Source organism: Lemur catta, chromosome 1 (genome assembly GCF_020740605.2).
Source record: "Lemur catta isolate mLemCat1 chromosome 1, mLemCat1.pri, whole genome shotgun sequence".
Taxonomy (NCBI): Eukaryota; Metazoa; Chordata; class Mammalia; order Primates; family Lemuridae; genus Lemur; species Lemur catta.
The window spans coordinates 185,897,930-185,917,822 of NC_059128.1; the positions used below are offsets into that span (position 1 = coordinate 185,897,930).

General features: G+C 39.3%; 1 protein-coding gene across 3 annotated transcripts in view; it reads left to right on the forward strand.

Moving 5' to 3' along the window:
* The window catches only part of KCNAB1 (potassium voltage-gated channel subfamily A regulatory beta subunit 1), a 351,971-nt gene that overhangs the window by 311,059 nt on the left and 21,019 nt on the right, over positions 1-19,893 (forward strand). For all 3 annotated transcript variants that reach the window (XM_045539527.1, XM_045539524.1, XM_045539526.1), the window contains one exon: positions 19,599-19,684. In XM_045539527.1, coding sequence (XP_045395483.1) covers positions 19,599-19,684 — 86 coding nt within the window. The remainder of the gene's footprint in view (positions 1-19,598; positions 19,685-19,893) is intronic.

Below are 19,893 nucleotides of genomic sequence, written 5' to 3' on the forward strand. Positions count from 1 at the left end.
TTGAAGTTTTCACTGAGATCAATGGAGGGTGTGCTTATGACTTAAAATGACCTCAAGACTGTGTATTACCCTAGAGTAGGCAGAAAAACTGTGGGACCAGCCTGAGTTTTTATCAATGTTCAAATACTAGAAAACATTATATGCCATAAAAGCTCAACTTCTGCAGTTTGGGATTTATCCATCCTTTCTAGATGTATCCCTATGTTAAGTTTTTGTTTATTAGTTTTCAATTTTGAAAGGAGACCTTGTGTTGTGACTAGCTTTAATGAAGTCAATCATACAAAATTAATGATAATTAAATACTTTTAGGCTTAACTCTTTAAAATCCAAATATAATCAGCCCAGAATTTACTTATACAAGAAAACCAGTTCAGATTTTTTTTTTTAAGAGCAAGTGGATAGAAGAGATGTGTACAGGGAAGAAGTAGGAAGTGAAAGAAAGGTTAACATTACCAATATGGAAAGCACTGTATCATTGGCTTTGAAACTGAAAGCATATTTGATAATAAAACAAACCCAGTTACCACCTAAAAATGAATGCTTTTATATAATGAAACAAGAGAAAAACCCATCTCACGTAAGGATTCACATAAAACTTAACAGAAAGCAAAAATGGGAGATAAGTAAACCAAAAAGAAAAATGTAGGAAGGAAGAAAAAAAAAAGAAAACAAAAGAAAAGAAAATTTTGTTTCTCCCATCCATTTTCACTGTTCTCTTCCTGAGCACAGATCAAATCTTATAAGACCCTTTCTCAAAAAACCTGCAGAATATATTTTAAATATCCCCAAATAACACTCAGATGGTCCAGAGAAAGATATGGCATAATAAAAACACTCAAGTCCAAAACCTGGCTCATTCATTTATTCAAATTCAACTCATATTTAGTGAGTGCCTGCTGTGTATCATAGCATGCATGGGATACACAAGAGAACAAAATAGACACAGATCCTCCACCCTTGTTGGGCACATTCGATCCAGCAGGAGAGATAGGAAGCAAATAGTAAAACAAAAAAAAGTTAAATTATATAGAATATTAGAAGGTGATAGATATTATGGGGGAAAAAAAGGAAAGCTAAAATAAGGTAATGAGGATGGGAATGTGCAGGAAGTTGGGGGTGGCCATCGAGAAGGTAAGGTTTGAGCAAAGACTTGAGGGAGTCAGTGAGTGACCAGGAAAGAGCTAAGGAGATTGCTTCTGGCAGCAGAGCAGTCCACAGGCCCTGCTGTGGGAGCAGCCTATAGGTGCTAAGGAAGGAGCATCAGGGACACCAGTGTGGCTGCAGCAGAGTAAGGAAGAGGGTGCAGAGGGAGATGAGCTTAGAGAGATAATAGAGGCCAGATCTTCTGGGGCCCTCTGAATTTTCGACAGAAGAATGATGTGATTTGACTTACATTTGAAAGAATTCCTCCTCCTTTGTTTGAAAATAAATTGTAGGGGGCAAATGTAGGAGCATAGAGGCTTGCTAAAAAATGATTGCAGCAATCTAGGTGAGATGGTGATGGCTCAGATGAGGTTGCTAGCCATGGAAGTGCAACAGAGGTTGAATTTGGATAAATGCTGAAGGTAGAGTCAACAGAAGTTCCTGATGGATTAGATATGGATGTGACAGAAAGAGAAGCAGGAAAAATAACTCCAAGGTTTAGGCCTGAGTCACCAAAAAGATGGAGTTGCCATCAACTGATACGGAGACCACCAGGTGGAGCTGGTTTGTGGATGAAGCTCAGGGGGCCAGAATTTAGTCACCTTCAGTTTGAGACATTCATTCTTAGTCATCCAAGTGGAGATGCTGAGTAGGCAGATGGACACTGAATCTGAAACTCAGGAGACAGGCCTATGGTGGAGACATAAATTTGGGAGTTGTCTGTATGTGAATGGTATTTAAAGTCTTGAGAATTGATGAAATCACACAGGGAGTAAAAATAGAAAGAAAGAAAAAAAGACATAGAAGAAAAGGACCAAAGTCTGAGTTCTGGGGCTCTCCAACATTAGAAGGTTGAGAGAAGGGGGAGAAGAGTGTGGTGCCCAAGGAAGAAATGAAGAAAGCACATCAAGGAGGAAGAAATGGTCAACAATATCAAATGCTACTGATGGGTCAATTGAGATGAAGACTGAGGATTGTCCATCTGTGTTACTAATGTGGAGATCATTAAGATACTTGACAAGAGCAGTGCGGGTGGACTAGGGAGTGGGTGAGGGTGTGAAAGACACTTAATCACTGAGTCTCAGTTTACCCATTTAGAAAAAAGTGAGGAAACATCTGGATTTTAACATGAAAAAGTAAAAATACTTCTACCCCTTCCTTTTAAAAAAATAATAAAAAAAAAATCACCCAATAAATAACATAGAGGGCAAGGAACAGAAATAGAAGATTCATTTCTCATGAATGTAGCAGAGAACCGAAAACCTGGACCAATATATATATAGAAGTAGAAGAGGCATGAGGGAGTCATAAAAGACTTAGCAGAACTAAAGAAAGATTTTTTCTTAAGTGCCTACATATGAGAAACAAGTTAATATGTACCACACAACTTCCGGATGGCTCAGGTATTAGAGACACCAATATCACAGAAGATGGGGTGAAGCAGGAGCTGGGAACAAAGTAGGTATTTAAAAGAAGTTACAGAGGTATCAAAGTTCCATGTCCCGAGGTCTGCAGTCCATGTCCTGCCTTTATCCACCAATGAAGAAGTTGCATTAACTGGAGAAGGTGAGTGAACAGACTCTAATCTGAGGGATACCAGACACAGAGTAAGGTGAAGCAAGGCTTCAAAAATAAAAAATTTAAAAAAGATTATGAAGCTTGAGACCCCAGAACTCTCCTGTCATTCATGTCCAGGTCACCAGTAGCAAGGTCATACTTTCCCCACTCAGAATTTAGAAAAATATTTCTTGAGAGAAAATTAACTCTTCCAGGAAAAATTCTAATAGATACTGGCATTGTAGTGGAAGAAAACCTCATTGGGGAAAAATGGCAAGTTCCCTAATTGTTCCCCCAGTGAATGGCAGTAGTTGACAAGTGCAGTCCAAGCACAATTTTAGTGCCTTATTCTTAAACATGAACAGAAACCCAAGGATCACTTGACATTCGGAGAAGGTCTCCAACATGAAAAAAATAACTCAAATAAACAGAGGAAAATAAAACACTAATATAGAAATGAGAGCTATAGAAATGTTCAAAGAAACTATAACTAATATACTTGGTGATACAACAGAAGGTATTGCATCAATGGGACAGGAACAAGATGAAAGAGAGAAGAACAACAACATGGAACTAGGTTTTAGAGAATAAAAATATAATGGCTAAATTTTTAAAAAGTCAATAAAGATGTTGGACATTAAAGTTGAGGAAATGTTCCAGAAAGTAAAAGAAAAAAAAAAAAAGGAATGGACAATAGGAGTGAAAAGATAAGAAAACTAAGTTTTGCACAGGAAGCCCAACATCTTTTCAAGGATCTCTAGAGAGAGAACAGATAAAATGGAGGAGAGGTAGGTAGTTATCACAAGAAAATGTCTAGATCTGAAGAACATGAGTCTCCAGATTGAAAGTTCCCACTGAGCCCCCAGCACAACAAACGGAGACCTAAACAAAGAAATATTATCGTGAAATCTCACAACTGAAAAAATAAAGAAAAGCATCCTGAAATATTTCAGAGATTTAGGAGAATACACACATGAAATATCAAAAAAAAAAAAAAAAGCGATCGCCCAGGGATTCTGAACAGCAACACCGTGGAGCAGGCCTTAAAAATTCTAAGCAAAAACATCATGGGCACATTCCTAACCAAGGACAAGTAGATAATGCCATTTTGACTTTCCTGTCTCCCAAACACAATTTCTCAAAAACTACTGGAAAATATGCACCACCAAAAGGAGAGAGTAAAGTCACAAAGGGGAAAAGCCATGGGATCCAACTTCTTAAAGTAAAGAGGAGAATTTCCCAGGTGATGGGAAGGGAAGGACAGCCGTGCAAGTGGACACAAACAGCAACTAATGTGGGAGGTTGCCAAGAAAACATAAAGGAACTGAGTGTCTTACAAGCTTGACCATGGGGAGAACTGTACTGGGAAGTATGGGAAGTATGAGAAGTATGGGAAGACTTGGCTGTAGCTCCAAACCAAACTAAGTTAATGATCCAAAGGAAAAACAGAAATGTATACAAAAGAGGAAATGCAATCCTTGTAGACTACTTTGCTCAGCAGTGGACACTAAGCACTTAGTCATAAAAACGAAAACACAATGAATCATATTTGCATTCCTGTGATAAACTTGACTTGCTCATGATATAGTCTACTGGATTTTAAATATCCTGCTGGCTCCAGTAAGCTAATATTTAATTTAGGAATTTTATGTCTGCATTCATAAACAAAATGAGACTATAATTTTCTTTTCTCATATTGCCTTTATCTGACTTTGGAAGTCTTCTGTTTCTTGCTCCTCTTGTGGAACCACAGTACTCTATGAATAATGAGTATTTAACACATGCTAGCTATCTAATATTATTCTCTTTATTGGAAAAAATTAGGAGGTGATAAAACTAACAGGTCATAAAAAGAACAGAATCAGATAGAGAACTCTCAGAGTCCTGACTAGCACTGCATAGTATCTGAGAAATTGTTCAGTTCTGGAACTTAATTTGGCTAACTTCACACCATCCTCTTTTGAAATATCAAGACACACACACAAGAATGTAAGTCACTTGTTTAAGGACCCTTAGCTAATTACTGGAGGAGCTAGAACTACTATCCAGTTCTTCTGATTCCTAGCCCTACTGCACCTACAAAAATGTATGTTAATGGATCCTAACTATGCCACCTCTAATTTGGTTGATGATGGATATATTCCATTTCAAGAAATAAAAGCAAATCAAGTATTTGTTTCTCACCTATAATATACCCAGGACCATGCTAAGTGCTATAAAAGATAAAAAAGAAGATAAAGGCCCTAAAAATTTAGTTACTTCTTTTAACTCATCATTCTGAAGTGCAAGCTCCTCCCCTTGAATCTGGTCAAGCTCTGTGATGACTTTGACCAAAACGATAAGACAGAAGGATGTTGTATTAGTTTCAGGGCCTAGGCTTAAAAAGCTGGCAGTTTCCACTTCTAATACTCAGCTGCTCCAGCTGTCCCAGCCTAGGCACCAGATACATTAGTGAAGAAACTCAAATATTCCCATCTCAGCCACCATGTGACTGCAACTTCACCAGGAGCCAAGCAAGAACAACCAACTGAGCCCATCAACACCCAAACTTTGAGCAATAAAATGTTGTTTAAGCCACTAAGAAAAATAAAAACACAAAATATGAATTTAACCCAAAACCAACATATAAATATATTAGCAAGATAGCGAGGGTCAAAGGGTGTAAGAGAGGGAGCTAAAACCCTCACCTACAGGGAAGCCCAATAGATAATGTCTCAAAAAGCTGAACCAAGAGAGTGATACATAAATATTTTTGAGAGATACACAGATTAATACCAGAGTACACAGCTACCTATGTCAGAAGTGGTTACCTCTGGGGTACAGGCAAAGAGTTCAAGGGACTGCTGCTTTTGTTACAAGCCTTTTAGCATTGACTCTTTAAAAAAATGTGCATGTATTACTTCAACAGAGCTGAAGATTAAAACAATAACCACACAAATGGGATAAAAGTGCCAGTGGTATTGAGTGGTCAGTATTAAATATGATCGCAACTGTCAAAGTCCAAACATAGTCCTTTGGGTTTAGAAACACACAACCAGTGCTAGGTTTCCTAGCCCCGATTCCATGATCAGATGCCAACCCACCTCTCACCAGATCCCTCCAGAAACATACCAGCGCCTGAGCCCTACCCACCTCGTCCCAAACAAGCTGTGCTGAGCCAGACTCCTCCCCTTAGTGCCCGCCATGTGGGCTGTGCCAGATAATACATGGCAGGATGGGAAGGCAACATTACTATTTCTATTTATTTTATATCATCCTTCATAAGTTTCTATTTATTGTATATATTTTGTTTGTCTATTATTAATCTTTCCACTTATATAATTTCAGACACAAAAAGCAGCAAAATTAGAACAAAAATTCCTATTACCTCGCACCCAGATTCCCCAAATGTTAACATCTTCGATAATCATTGTACAATTAACAAAACCTGGATATTAACATTGACACAATAATGTTGTATTACCTGTGGTCCTTATTCATGTTTCTCCAGCTGTCTCACTAATATCCTTTCCTGGTCAAGGTTACACGTTGCAGTTAGTCCTCCTGTGTCTCTAGTCTCCTACAAACTTGACCAGTTCCTCAGTCTGTCTTTTCTTTCATAACTTTGAAACTTTAGAAGACTGTTGGCTAGTTACTTTGTAGAATGTCTTTCAGTTGGAGTTTTTAAGATATTTCCTTGTGGTTAAATTCAGGTTAGGTGCTTTTGGCAGGAGGACCACAGAAATAACGTGGAGTCCTCAGTATACCATACCAGGGAGTGCACAATGTCTATTCTTCCCGTTATTTCTGATGTTAACTTTGATCACTTGGTTTTAAGGTGATGCTTGCCATCTTTCTCCACTGTAAAGTTACTATTTTTTCCTTTAGTAATTAATAAGTATTTTTGGGGGAGATACTTTGAAAATATGCAAATATCCTATTTCTCTTCACAAGTTTGCCTGCTTAACTTTAGAATTCATCAGTGATTCCTGCCTCAAACAAGCACTGTGGTGTCTGCCAAGGTTATTTTCTATTTTCATCATACTTTTTACTTTTTTCTTTGGTTGGCCTCCTACAGTAAGGGAGAGCTTTTCCTCCTCCCTCATTCATTTATATCAACATGAACTCAGCAATTCTGTGATTTATAATTCATCATTAGCATTATTTTCTTGCTATGATTATTCCCAACTGGCCATTTGTTGCTGTTGTTTTTTGACTGACTGGGAAGCATAATAAAAAGTTTAGAAGAGCATTGCTCTTAGGTCTGTGGTGTTTCCTGATCATCTTAGTTGGAAATTAAACACTCCTTCTTTCTCACCTGTTCAGTATGGTGCCTCTTCCTCTACTCAGCACTTACCTTTTCCTGCCTTATGTTGTAGACAGTAGTTCAGGAGTGAAAGCCAACTTGGGAACTAATGGCCTCTTTCTCCACCATTCTGTATCTGTCCTGTTGACTTCTTACATTGAAAGAGGTTCATGTGTGAAAGCTGCAAAGCAATGAAGGCCAAGTAGGGCTGAGGGCCTGTCCACATTGCCCTGTCTCAGAGGAGTGCCATGTGGTCACACACACACTGGGCAGCCACCTATATGAAGTTACCTCATAGAATATGGTTCTTGTAGGTTTTCCAAGGAGTTCTACAGTTAACATTTCATTCCTTCAACGTAACCTGTTATGCTGTATTTGGACTTCCTGGTCTACTCTGCTGGATACGTGCAAGTCTGCCAGTCTCTAACTTGCTGAAGTATCCTCTGTGGACAAGAGCAGACTAGGGACAAACAGCCTGTCCATCACTTATTAGCTGGGTAACCTTGAACAATTTATTTACCTTCATTAGGCCTTAGATTCCTTATATGCAAAATAAGAATAACAATAATAAACCTATTTGATAAGATTGTTTTAAGGAATAAATTAGTTAATATATGTAAAGTGGTTTGAACATTGAACATGAGTGTTATATAATGTTAACTGTTATTTTTAATAGCCCAGAAGATAGAAGACCCTTCATATTAATGTGACACAAAATGTGTCATGAAGGTGTACAAAAGTTCAGGCCATTAAGGGTTAGGTTGAACCAGGATTCTGTGCCTGATGAAAGCCCCGTCCCCAAGAAGGACAATATGTTATACCTTTTCTGTCACTGACCCCTTCCTGCTTCCCTTTGCCTTACAACCAGGCTGGCTTGTGTTTCCCCCGAAGCACAAGGAGATGGATTCATGTGTGTGGAAGCGGAGAGGGGAGTTGGATAAGCCACAGAGTAAACATGAGACATTTTCCTTCCATGTCAGTTTTACTCAAAGATTTATAAAGAAATATTTTATTCTTGTTTTAAAGCAAATTCTTCATTACAGTATAGAACACAAAGTTTGCATAAATTTTTATGACAAACCCAAAGCTGTCTACTACCATTTGTTTTTGTGGCCACTTTCATGGGTCATGTAGTAGAAACATGTCTTACCATGAAAAATCTTGCTAAATCCCTTCTTAGCAGAAAATTCTAATGAAGAAAATAAGAGAAAATAGACATAATTGGATGGGGAATGAGGAAGAGCCTTAAAAACAAGGAGGAAAGCCCCAAAGAAAGAGACTAAGGGCTCCAGATACAAGCAGACAGTGTGTGGAAAGGTGACACAGGCACAAGGAAAAGAGCATGGGGCAACCTAGGACAGACCCACGGAGACAGGCCAGCCTCCCCTGTAATGGCTCTTGCAGTGACAGTTGCCCAGCCACTAGCGGGCCAGCCTCACAGTGTAACATATAGAGCAACAGATGGTTTGTTTTAAAATATTCATTAATATTTAAAATGTTAAGCTCCTTTTTACCAGGTAGTTCACTGTTGAAAAGGTGAGAAAATCATTCCACTCCACCAGGTCAAGTTTAAAAGTTGCCTTTTAGTTAGTTACCAGATATCTCACAAATATAAATAAGCACTTCAGAGCCAAAATGGATCGGGACTGCCAGGGAGATGCACTGGCCAAGTAGACGTTTTAATATCATTAAGAGTAAGACAGTATCTCCTTCCAGACATCTCTCGTGGCAGAACCAGGAAGGAAGGCCAGCTCTACACTATTAAAGGAGCAATAAAGATTGCTTCCTGTTACAGCATGAAACTGGATTTACCAGTAGAAAATCTCATTAGGGTAAATATTTTTTTACTCTTATCAATCCTCTGCCAAGTTGTTTGCTTTGTTCTTTTATTCACAACATGGAATTCCTCTTAAAATAAAGTTAAAAGCCTGTTCCAAGAAGATAGTACATAAATAAAAAGCCCTAGACAGGATAACAGAATAAGAAGCTATGTGTCAAGATTTCACATCTATCTGTTTGACCAATGAGGATGACATTCATACAATTGAAAAGATCAGAAATTTAAGACTTGAATGAGATATCTGCAGTGCAATGTCAGATGTATAAATCTTCCAAGTATAAAAATAACTGTTTGACTGATAATGAATATAGAAGAATCAGATGCCATGTAGAGCTGGTAGGGTTTGTTTAAATTTATATTTTAGCAACTCAATGAACATTTGGAAAACTGTTCTTTAGTGAGTATTTCATCTAATACATTTCTGTTTTACATGCTCAAAGGCTTGTTTGTTCACTTAATACAGACATTCTTAACCCTTCCTGTGCTTCAAATAGCATAAGCAAAAGCGTGGGCATAAAATACGAACGTGGATGAAGAGAAAGGGAAAAAGATATTTTGCTTCATTTTGTTTGAGCATGAGGTTTGATGGGTGCAGCTGGTTTTAAAGGGAAAATTCAACACTGGCTTCATCAAGTTTTCATCTTTCTGAGCCTGGACTTTATTATGTATGGAGGGAGGGGGGTGTGTGTGAGAAAAAGAGCCTGGGAAGCCAAAACAGCCAGTGGATTTATTTAGGAAAAGACTGAGAGCCACTGGCGGGAAGAAAAGAAGAAAGGTTAATGAACATATCCATCACCTCCGACATTTATCATAACTTTGTGTTGGGAACATTCAAAACCCTCTCTTTTAGCTATTTGAAAATATAGAATAAATAATTGTTCACTATATTAACCGTACAGTACTATAGAACACTAGAACCTATTCTTCCTATCTAGCTGTAATTTTGTATTTATTAACCAACCTTTCCCTACCCTTCTACCCTCTACCCTTGCAGCCTCTGGTTACCACTATTGTCTACTTCTAAGAAATCTACTTATTTAGCTTCCAAATATGAGTGAGAACATGCAGTATTTATCTTTCTGTTCCCAGCTTATTTCACTTAACATAATGGCCTCCAGGCCCATCCATGTTGCTACAAATGACAGAATTTCATTCTTTTATGACTAAATTGTATGCCATTGTGTATACATACCACATTTTCTTTATCATTCATCTGTTGATGGACACTCAGGATGATTCCATATCTTGGTCATAGTGAATAGTCTGCAATAAACTTGGGAATGCAGATATCTCTTCAACTTACTGATTTCCTTTCCTGTGGCTATATACTCAGTAGTAGAATTGCTGAATCATGGGGTAGTTATATTTTTAGTTTTCTGAGAAACCTCCATACTGTTTTCCATAATGCCTATGTCAGGTTTTAGTCTGAAATGTCAGTTCTTGGCACAATCATGGCCAAAGAATGACCAGATGCACCAAAGTTAGGCAAGCATGAAAATGAGGTTTATTGAGGAGAGAAAGATAGGATTATAGGGCAAGAGCAAGATATAGGTTTACAGAACATGATGCATATGCCACAGATGATGACCAGACTCACTGTCACAGCAAAGGGAAAGCAAACAGAAGGGCACAAAAAAAGGGAGTTGGTTATGGTCTGCATCTTGTTTTATAGTGCTCAGATAGGGACCTCCCTCATGGTTCAGACATCACCATGAAACCCCTTTGATTGGACAGTTGGGAGCTGCATGCCCTGAGTCTTACTGTGTATGTAGGGTGTTCTAGGTCACTTTCCAGACTCTATGGTACCTATGTCGCTTGGCCTGTGGGCTAGAGAGTCCTCTGCATTCTTTTGCAGCTGGTGCACCAAGTTCTGATTGGCAGATTCATAGGGTATTCCCACCTCCCCCAAGTATGGCAGTTGCTTGGGAGATTAGGGTGGGGCAGGACTAAGATGAGGGCCACAGCACCCACTTTCATCCCTAGGAGACCCAGAATCCCTCACTGTCTACCTAACAGCTATACTAATTTATATTCCCACCAACAATTCTCAGCATTCTTGCCAATATTTATTATTTTTTGTCCTTTTCATAAGCCATTCTAACTGGAGTCAGATGCTATCTCATTATGGTTTTCATTTGCATTTTCCTGATGATTAGTGATATTGAGCATTTTTTCATACACTTGGCCAATTATATGTCTTCTTTTGAGAAATGTCTGTTCAGATAATTTGCTCATTTTTAATTGGATTATTTGGGGTTTTGTTGCTGAGTTGCTTGAATTCCTTATATATTCTGGAAATTAATTCCTTGTCAGATGAATAGTTCATAAATATTTTCTCCCATTCTGTAGATTGTTTCTTCATTCTGTTGATCATTTCTTTTGCTATGCAGAAGCTTTTCAGTTTGATATAATCCCATTTGTCTATTTTTGCTTTTGTTGCCCGTACTTTCGAGGTCTTCTCCGTAAAATATTTGCTCAGATCAATGTCCTAAAGCATTTTCCCTATGTTTTCTTCTAGTAGTTTCATAGTTTCAGGTCTTACATTTATGTGTTGAATCCATTTTGAGTTAATTTTTGTATACAGTGAGAAATAGAGATCTAGTTTCATTCTTCTGAATATGGATATCCAGTTTTCCCAGCACCATTTATTGAAGAAATTGTCCTTTCCCCAATGAGTGTTCTCGGCACCTTTGTCAAAAATCAGTTGGCTGTAAATACATGTACTTTTATTTCTGGGTTCTCTAGTCTACTTCATTGGTCTGTGTGTCTGATTTTATGCCAGTACCATCCTGTTGTAGTTACTATAGCTTTGTAGTATATTTTACAGTCAGATAATGTCATGCCTCTAGCTTTGTTCTTTTTGCTCAATATCGCTTTAGCTATTTAGGATCTTTTGTGGTTCCACATGAATTTTAGGATTTTTTTCTCTATTTCTGTGAATAATGTCATGGGTATTTTGATAGGTATTGCATTGAACTCATAGATCACTTTGGGTAGTACGATCATTTTAACAATAATAATTTTTTCAATCCGTGATCATGGGATGTCTTCTATTTTTTGTGTCTTCAATTTCTTTCATCAGTTTTATAATTTTCATTGTAAAGATCTTTTACCTCCTTAGTTAAATGTATTCCTAGGTGTTTTATTTTTTTGTGGCTATTTTAAATGGGATTGCTTTTTTAGTTCTTTTCAGCTACTTTATTATTTGTATATAGACGTGCTACTGATTTTTGTATGTTGATTTTGGATCCTGCAACTTACTGAATTTGTTTATTAGTTCTAAAAGTTTTTTCCATTCATTTAGTCTTTCAAGGTGGGTGTTGGGCTAAAGATGGCCAAATTTTTTTCACTATGGTGTCCTACATATATGGTCTAGAACTTCACTTTGGAACTTAGTAGTACTTACCAACAACTTTTTTTGTTTGGGGTCTTTGGACTTTAGCGAAAAGTGAGACTAAAATGGTCCCATTTCAATAACCTATTTCACATTTCAGAGTAAGGTTCTGAAATCATATTTGGGCACTATCAACAGGTCATTTCAAACTGCCTAGGATTAGGGAAAAAACAGTGTGTGACAGAACAGAGAGATTAAGGACCATGTGCTCTTTAGGAGGGATTTTTTCAGAGTAGCTGCAGAGTACAGAACTGTGCTTTGCACTTGGAGATATAGAGGTCCATTCTTGGGTCAAAACTTTGGACAGGTTCAACTTCTCCAGCTAGGAGAGGTTTCACTGACTTGGCTCAATGCATGAATTCCTTTCTGGCCTCTTAAATCTGTTCTGGTCTGATTCCAAATCATTTTGGCCAATGCCCTGATGCAGAGAGTCTATTCTCTGTAAACTATCTTGTGAAGACCACTCTTTCTCTAAGCTTTGACAGGTCAGATGCAGACATAAGCCCTTTTTGGCTCTGTTTTAAATGAATCATAAGATTTGAAGTCTTTCTTCAAGGAAGCAAAAGATAGTTCATATTTCCCGGCTCATTTATACATATCATGAACTATAGCCATAAGCATATTACATGCGAAGAGATGGATACATATAAACATATACAAGGCATCATGTGTTCACAAATACACAATGGGGTCAATTAAGTAAATGTCCTGCTATTTTTCTATCTCTAAACCACCTTCTTCCTCAATCTACTGTACACAAAATCTCCCAAAATGACCAATCACAGAACTTCAAAGCTGAATGTGGCCTTACACACTATCTGCTGAGACCTTGCCCAAGTGACTTTATCTTTCTGAGTCTCAGGTTCTTCACCAGTACATTGGGGATTAAAATATAAGCCACCTAACCAGTTATTGTAAATATTATGTATGTACTCAATTAATATCAGTCTGCTCATTTGCATTGAAGAAATTGAGATCCAGCAAGGTCAGGAGATGTGTCCAAAGTTAGTGACCATTACAGGGGAAAAAAACCCAATGTCTCCTGAATTCTGGTGGTAAAGATACAAGAGGAAACCTCTATGTGCAAAGAGGCACAATTATAAACCACCACCATCACAACCTTCTGCAGTTAAATAAGTAAATAAACTGGAGGTAAACAAATAACAAACAGCTGGCTTGAAGTAAAAATCATGGCCAGGTGTAGACCTATCTTTTGTTAGTGTTTACAACAACTCCTTTGATGAACCAAGTTCCTGTATTATACCAGCATCCCAGCCTCCTCCCTGATCCTTGCCTCTTCCAAAATAAAAAAATAAAAAGGATCTGATATCAGTTAGGTGGAACCCTATGACATTGCCAATATTCAACCATTTTTGGCCTCTAAAAACAGCAATTTAATTTGGTTAAACCTATAACATTTTAGTGTTTAAAGTGGTGCTTTGTTAATCTTCTTTCTTTTTCATGTTATAAAAGTAGAATCACATATTTACAGGAAACTTGGAAAATTTAGAACAAAATTACAAATAATTCCACTACATAATACAATTATTATTTTGTGTGTTCATTTGCAGCACTTTGCAAACATTTGAAATATTTATAATTGCTAATAATACGCAAGCTTTTAATTATACCTTAAAACAATTCCTCATCCAGAGTAAGAGGAAACTGCATTAAACTATCTCCAAAGTTTTTTTGGTTATATCATTTTTTTCTCTATAAACAGATTAATTTTATTTGTGTACATTTTATTTGATCAAAACACTAATTTCTAGTGTTTTATTTTATAGTGGTTTATTGTTCATGAAGGGTAACTATTTGCTTACAACGTTCAAAGTTCTAAGGAACATTTCCCATGAAAAAGGGTTTAGTGTGAGCTATCATTTTTTGGCATGAGGTCCAATTGAAAAACTTTAAATGTTAATCAACAAAATTTTTTTTCACTCAAAAGAATAGTTTTATGAATTCCTTTGGTATAAAATGTACATTTTAAAATATAAATGACCTACATTACTGAAAGAAAAATGTCACTACAATGTTAGAAGCTGGGCCTGTTTAAGAGGAAAGAACCAGGGCCACATTCTGATTACTTGTTACTCAGTTGGGGTTACTCTTTCAGGTTCACAAGTTAGCCTACATGCATTATCCCATGTCAACCTTTGAAAGAATTCCACAAGATCAATATTAGCGTCACTTTGTAGGTGGGAATAAAATACTCCAGGAAGCAAAACAGACTTGCAGCATTTTTAGAGCACCATCTTTGTGCTAAGAGTGAGGGAATAAGCCAACGAGCTGCCTCTGGCCTGTGAGCCCTGGGGAGGCATCACCAGCTTAAAGAATAATGATCATTTCAAGCTGGAAAGGAGCACAGAGGGAGGATAAACAAAGTCTTTTGACAGTTCAGACAGTTTTTCTCAAACTTTGTGATTTGAGAGCTAATAAAAAATACAAAGGCTCTGGCTCATTGAAGAAGGCTAGGACCTGGACCTCTGTATTTTCATCAAATTCCCTGGAGATTCTTCGGATGTATACCAAAGTGTGTGTGTGTGCACACGTGCATATCATAGCAACTATCTGTTTGCATAGGTACTAAGGCAAATAACTACAGTAAATGTTACAGCATGAAGCATTTCGATTAGATGAAAGACCAGAGGAGGAAATGAGGGAGGAAGTTTATACCCACTGAAATGGCTTACTTGGGAATGGTAGAAAGCAGTGGTTCTCAAACGTTAGTGTGCATCAGCATTCCTTGGAGGGCTGCTTAAAACAAACTGCTGGGCTGCCCATTCCCAAAACACGTAATTTACTAGATCTGGGGTGAGGCCCGAGGATTTGCATTTATAACAAGCTCCCAGGTGCAGCTGATGCTGCTGTTTCAGGGTCTACACTTTGAGACCATTGGTGTAGACAAGCGTGTTGGTTCTAACCCTGGCTGCACACTGGAATCATCTAGGATGAGTTTTTAAAATGTCATCAATGCTGGGGCCTCACCACCCCAAGATTCTCATATAATAGATCTTCAGTGGAACCCAGACATGGGTAGTTTTTAAAGCCCCTAACATGCAGTCAGGGATGAGAACCACTGGGCTGAGGTTTCTGAAAAATTAGGGAAGAAGTGTGGGCTGGGGAGTCACATTCAGTCCTGGGTCATCAGATTCAATCACATTTATATGAGTGTGCTTTCCCAGAGGCAGGTGAATGCAATGCACTAAATGATCTTTGTAACGCCCTTTCCCCCACTCAGAATCCTTGCTGTGCCTAGGATGCTTTTAAAACGCATGCCCATGATCCTCACGTAAAACAATAGTATCTAGAGTTCAGTTGGCTTTTTTCTTTTAACAATGCTGCCCTCTAGTGTCCTTACACACTCGAATCATGTAAAAACCCACCTCAGCCATCAATATGGTTATTATTTGATAACTAAGAAACTTGAGGAATTTTTCTCTGACATTAAAAAAACAATTCAATATGAATTAAATTTTAATTTGTGGCAACATGAATCTCCAACTTTGGCCTCTCAGTTCTCCTGCAGTTTCTCCCTGTGTTTGGTGTTGCAGCCTCCTCCAAGGACTGGAACTCCTGGAGTTCTCCTTTCCCTGGTCCACCGAGCCCTTGTCTCCAGCGTCAAAGGCCCAACAAATCAGTGAGAAAGAAATTACCAGCAACTAAGGGACCTGGGGCACTGGAGTGTCTTGCAGAGGCTCTCCTCCCTTCTCACACCCATCTCTTTGTCACTTGAGTCATAGTATATTGAGAATAGAATTCATCAAACCTGAGCTCCCCTGTCTTTCCACCATGAGTTCTGCAAACCTATCTGGGTCCCACCATCTCGATAGAAGTGTCCTTCCTGCTCCAAGTGTCTCCTCACACTATCCACTGTATCAAGCCTCTCTCCCCCTTCCTTCCCTACCCCCTAGTCTGTATCAGCAATTACTCTCTTTCTAGATCATTCCCAATAACATACAGCATTTCCCTACATCTGCCATCTTTAAATTAAAATTCTCCTTGGATCCTGAATCCCCTTCAGCCACTGTCCTATTTCTCTGCTCCATTCACTTCCAAACGTGTTGAAAGAGTCACCTACCCAGGTTGTCTCTAAAGCACGCCCCACACACCTCCCAATCCTCCACCGGCTCCAGCCTGGCCTTGGTCCCGTCACACCGCCGACACTGAAACTGCTCTTCTCATGGTCTGCAGTGACCGCCTTACATGTGGCCAGATCCAGTGGAGACCATGTTGTGCCCCTCTGGCATGAATGTTCCCAGTGTCCCACCCTGTGGGCGCAGCTCCTTCTCGAAGCATCCTCTGCTCTTGGTTCCGCACATCCCTCCCCACTGGCTTCCTGCCACTGGCCACCCAGCACCCTGCATAGGGTTCACTCTCCAATCCTGTGCCAGCAATTAGAACCTTTTCTCTTTTCTCTCTATAGACTTTTCTTACATGGGCTTATCCGTTTTCATGAATTTAAATACAATCAACAGACTGGTAATTAATAAATGCAACACCTTCAGCCCAGATCACTCACCATCTCATTTATCCAACTATATCAACTCAACATCTCCCCTTTAGCAACCCCCATGCATCTCCATTTTTTGCATGTCCAAAGAAGGGCCCTTGATTTTCCTCCCCCAAAATAGCCTCCCTCGTCTCTGTAAATGGCCAGGTATCTGGGAGACAGCCTTGACTCCTCCCTTTCCCTTACTTGCCACGCTCAGTTCATCTGGAAGTACTGCGCATTCTACCTCCAAAATATGTTATATATTTTCCATATATCCATGTCTTTCTATCTTTGCTACCACAACCCCATTCCAGGTCACCCTGGTCTCCTGCTTGGAATACTGCAATGCCTTCCTAAAGACCTTCTGCTCCCCCCAGTCCTCCCTCTCACTGCCGATTCTCCACAGCACAGGCAGAGATAGTGTTCTGAAATGTAAACGATATCCTATCATCCTCTTACCTAAAAAAAAGTTAATGACCCCATTAAACTTTGAATAACACACAAATAACGTGGTTTACCCTCTGCCAACTTCATCCTCTACCCCTGTCCTCCGTCCTTACTAGGCTTCTGCCACAATGGAGGAGGCTGATTGCTGGAACTCACTGAGCTCTGCCCTGCCTCAAGGCCTTTGCACGTGCTGTGCCATCTGTGTATAATGCTCGTCTGATGTTCTTCACTGGCCTGGCTCTTTTTTTTGTTTTTTTATGCCTAAACATTACTCCTCGGTGAGACCTTCCTTGCTCTAACTAAATAGGTCTTCTCTTTCACTTCCTATCTCAGCTTCCTGTTTGTTTTCTTCGTAATACTTTACATTTTGTAATTATTCACTTGTTTACTTCTCCATCTTCCCCACTCAATTCTAAACTCCCCGAGTCTAGGAACTTTGTGTCTGTTTTCCTCACAGATGAACCCAGCAACTGGCACAGTGCCTGGCAAATATTAAGCTTCTAATACATGTGTGGTGCATGTACATGTGTGGCACATGAATGCATGTGCAGGAGGAGGCACAACCTGCCTGAATTGCCCCTGTCAAGGCCTTCAGGGACTCCCCGTGGCCAAGCCACCAGAAAGTATTCTGTGCTCATCTTACTTGATTGCAGAGACAGAGATAATGTCCAGGTTCAATTTATTCTCTGTTCACCTCTTCGGCGTTTACAGACATGCTTGATTCACCCCAATATCTCCAGCACCCAGAACAGTAGACACCTAAGAAACACAGCCTATTGGATGGCCGCCCAGGTGTGAAAGAAAAGGGTGTGAAGAGAAAGGAAGGAAGTGGTAAATGGTGGGATGGCCAAGTAGAGAAGGCATCTGGGGCAGAGATTCAGAGAATTGTCTTCAACTTCCAGAAAGGTTTATCATAGGCACTCATCTCCATTTGTATAACAAAAGAGAAGAAAAACAGTTCCTCATAACTTTTTAAAAATCATATTTGTTTTATAAAAAGAGAATCAACTTCATAGTTTTAGTTGTTGAGTAATAATTTGAAATTTGGGAGTCTTTCTCCAAGAAAGAAAAATATTTTGCTTATAAACCAAATTGTACCTCTATCGAACAGACAATGGTGAATGAAAGTGTTCCCATCTTCCGAGCGATTCCCAACCTTTTTGGCACCAGGGACCAGTTTCATGAAAGACAATTTTTCCACAAATGGGGAGGGTGGGGAGGGGGGTGTCTGGCGTGGGGCCCTGGGGGGTAATTCAGGCGGTGATGTGCAGCCCTATTTTCCTAACAGGCCACAGACCGTACTGGGCTGCAGCCCAGGGGCTGGGAACAGCAGCTGTAAACAGAAATCAAGGGCAATTTACAATAGCTATGTAAGCCAAATAAGAAAAGAAGCTAAGGCCCTAACCCTGGCCATCTCATTCCAGATCCTGTCCCCTATCAATGTAGACAGTGCCTGCTCATGAGAAATAAGAATACATCTACCTCAACTGTGCTTTGAGAAAAGATTTGGTCCTTCTGAAGGACACTTAACGGACAGGTAGAAGCCCGAGGCCTGTGACGCCTTGAAAATGTGAGAAGACCGGACATCCTGGGTGCTCAGCTGACCTGCTCTGCAGGAGAAATCCAGCCCTGTCTGTGAATATTCGCTAAATTGAACTTGAGGCTCTCTCTCCATGGTCTCTGGTTGTGCATCACCTCTAGCTGGTGCCAAGATTAGCTCAGTTCATTTTCCTGTTTAGGAAATGTGATGTCAAGCTGCAAGAGGCTGATGAGCACACTGGGTGGGACCCTGAGCAGGCCCAGGGAAATCAATTACATGGGTGTCTTAGGACAAAATTTTATTCAAAGTGATCAGGGATAGGGTGTGTCATTAGCAGGCTGTGAGCCACTGGGGTTTCGGCTGTCTGTTCAGCATTTAATGTGTTTGTCTTTCTGCTAAACACATTGTTATTGAGTCGCCTCTGTTAGACAGCCACTCTGTGTGAGGGCCAGCTCTGCAAATCCAACATGCAAAGACCCTTCCACCCTCAATGACCTTACATTCTACAAAATCCAAACAAATGCTTTCTCTTCCTTCTCACTGTGGTGAGCCACGTGCCCAAGTTCTGAAAGCGGTTAATCATGTATTCTTGATCAGGCCAGGAACCATCAAGTGGTAAAAGTAAAAGAAGAACTTAAAGTGGTCATTATGGTTTTAATATCATTTAGTATTTTTGTTGCAAATTGAAAATGGAATGTCAGTTTACCCAAAAGTACCACCAGCCTCCAAACCATCAATATTTCATGTTAGACTAGTATGTTGTCACCAATGTCAAAGTAATTATATTAATCAAGCATATAATTGCATTAAACTTCTAAGTTTTGGGAAGAGGGGAAAAATATATAATTCTGAAAACTAAAGTAACTCACAAAATGCTGTCTATTTGGCCTTCCATAGAAATTGTTCGAGCCATGACACATGTGATAAACCAAGGCATGGCAATGTACTGGGGCACGTCAAGGTGGAGCGCTATGGAGATCATGGTAATTTAATTTCTATTTTAAAATGCCTATTGAGTACCTTATTATTGTTTTTAAGATGTCATGCACAAATTGCAAAATCTTTTGCAAACCTTCCTCACAATCACTGTGACACTGGAATTCTATGATCAATTCATCATTGTAGAGATGGATATTGGAGCTGGAGCTCATCAGTTCGGAATACAACAGGGAGTGTGCAGGTCCCTAACAGG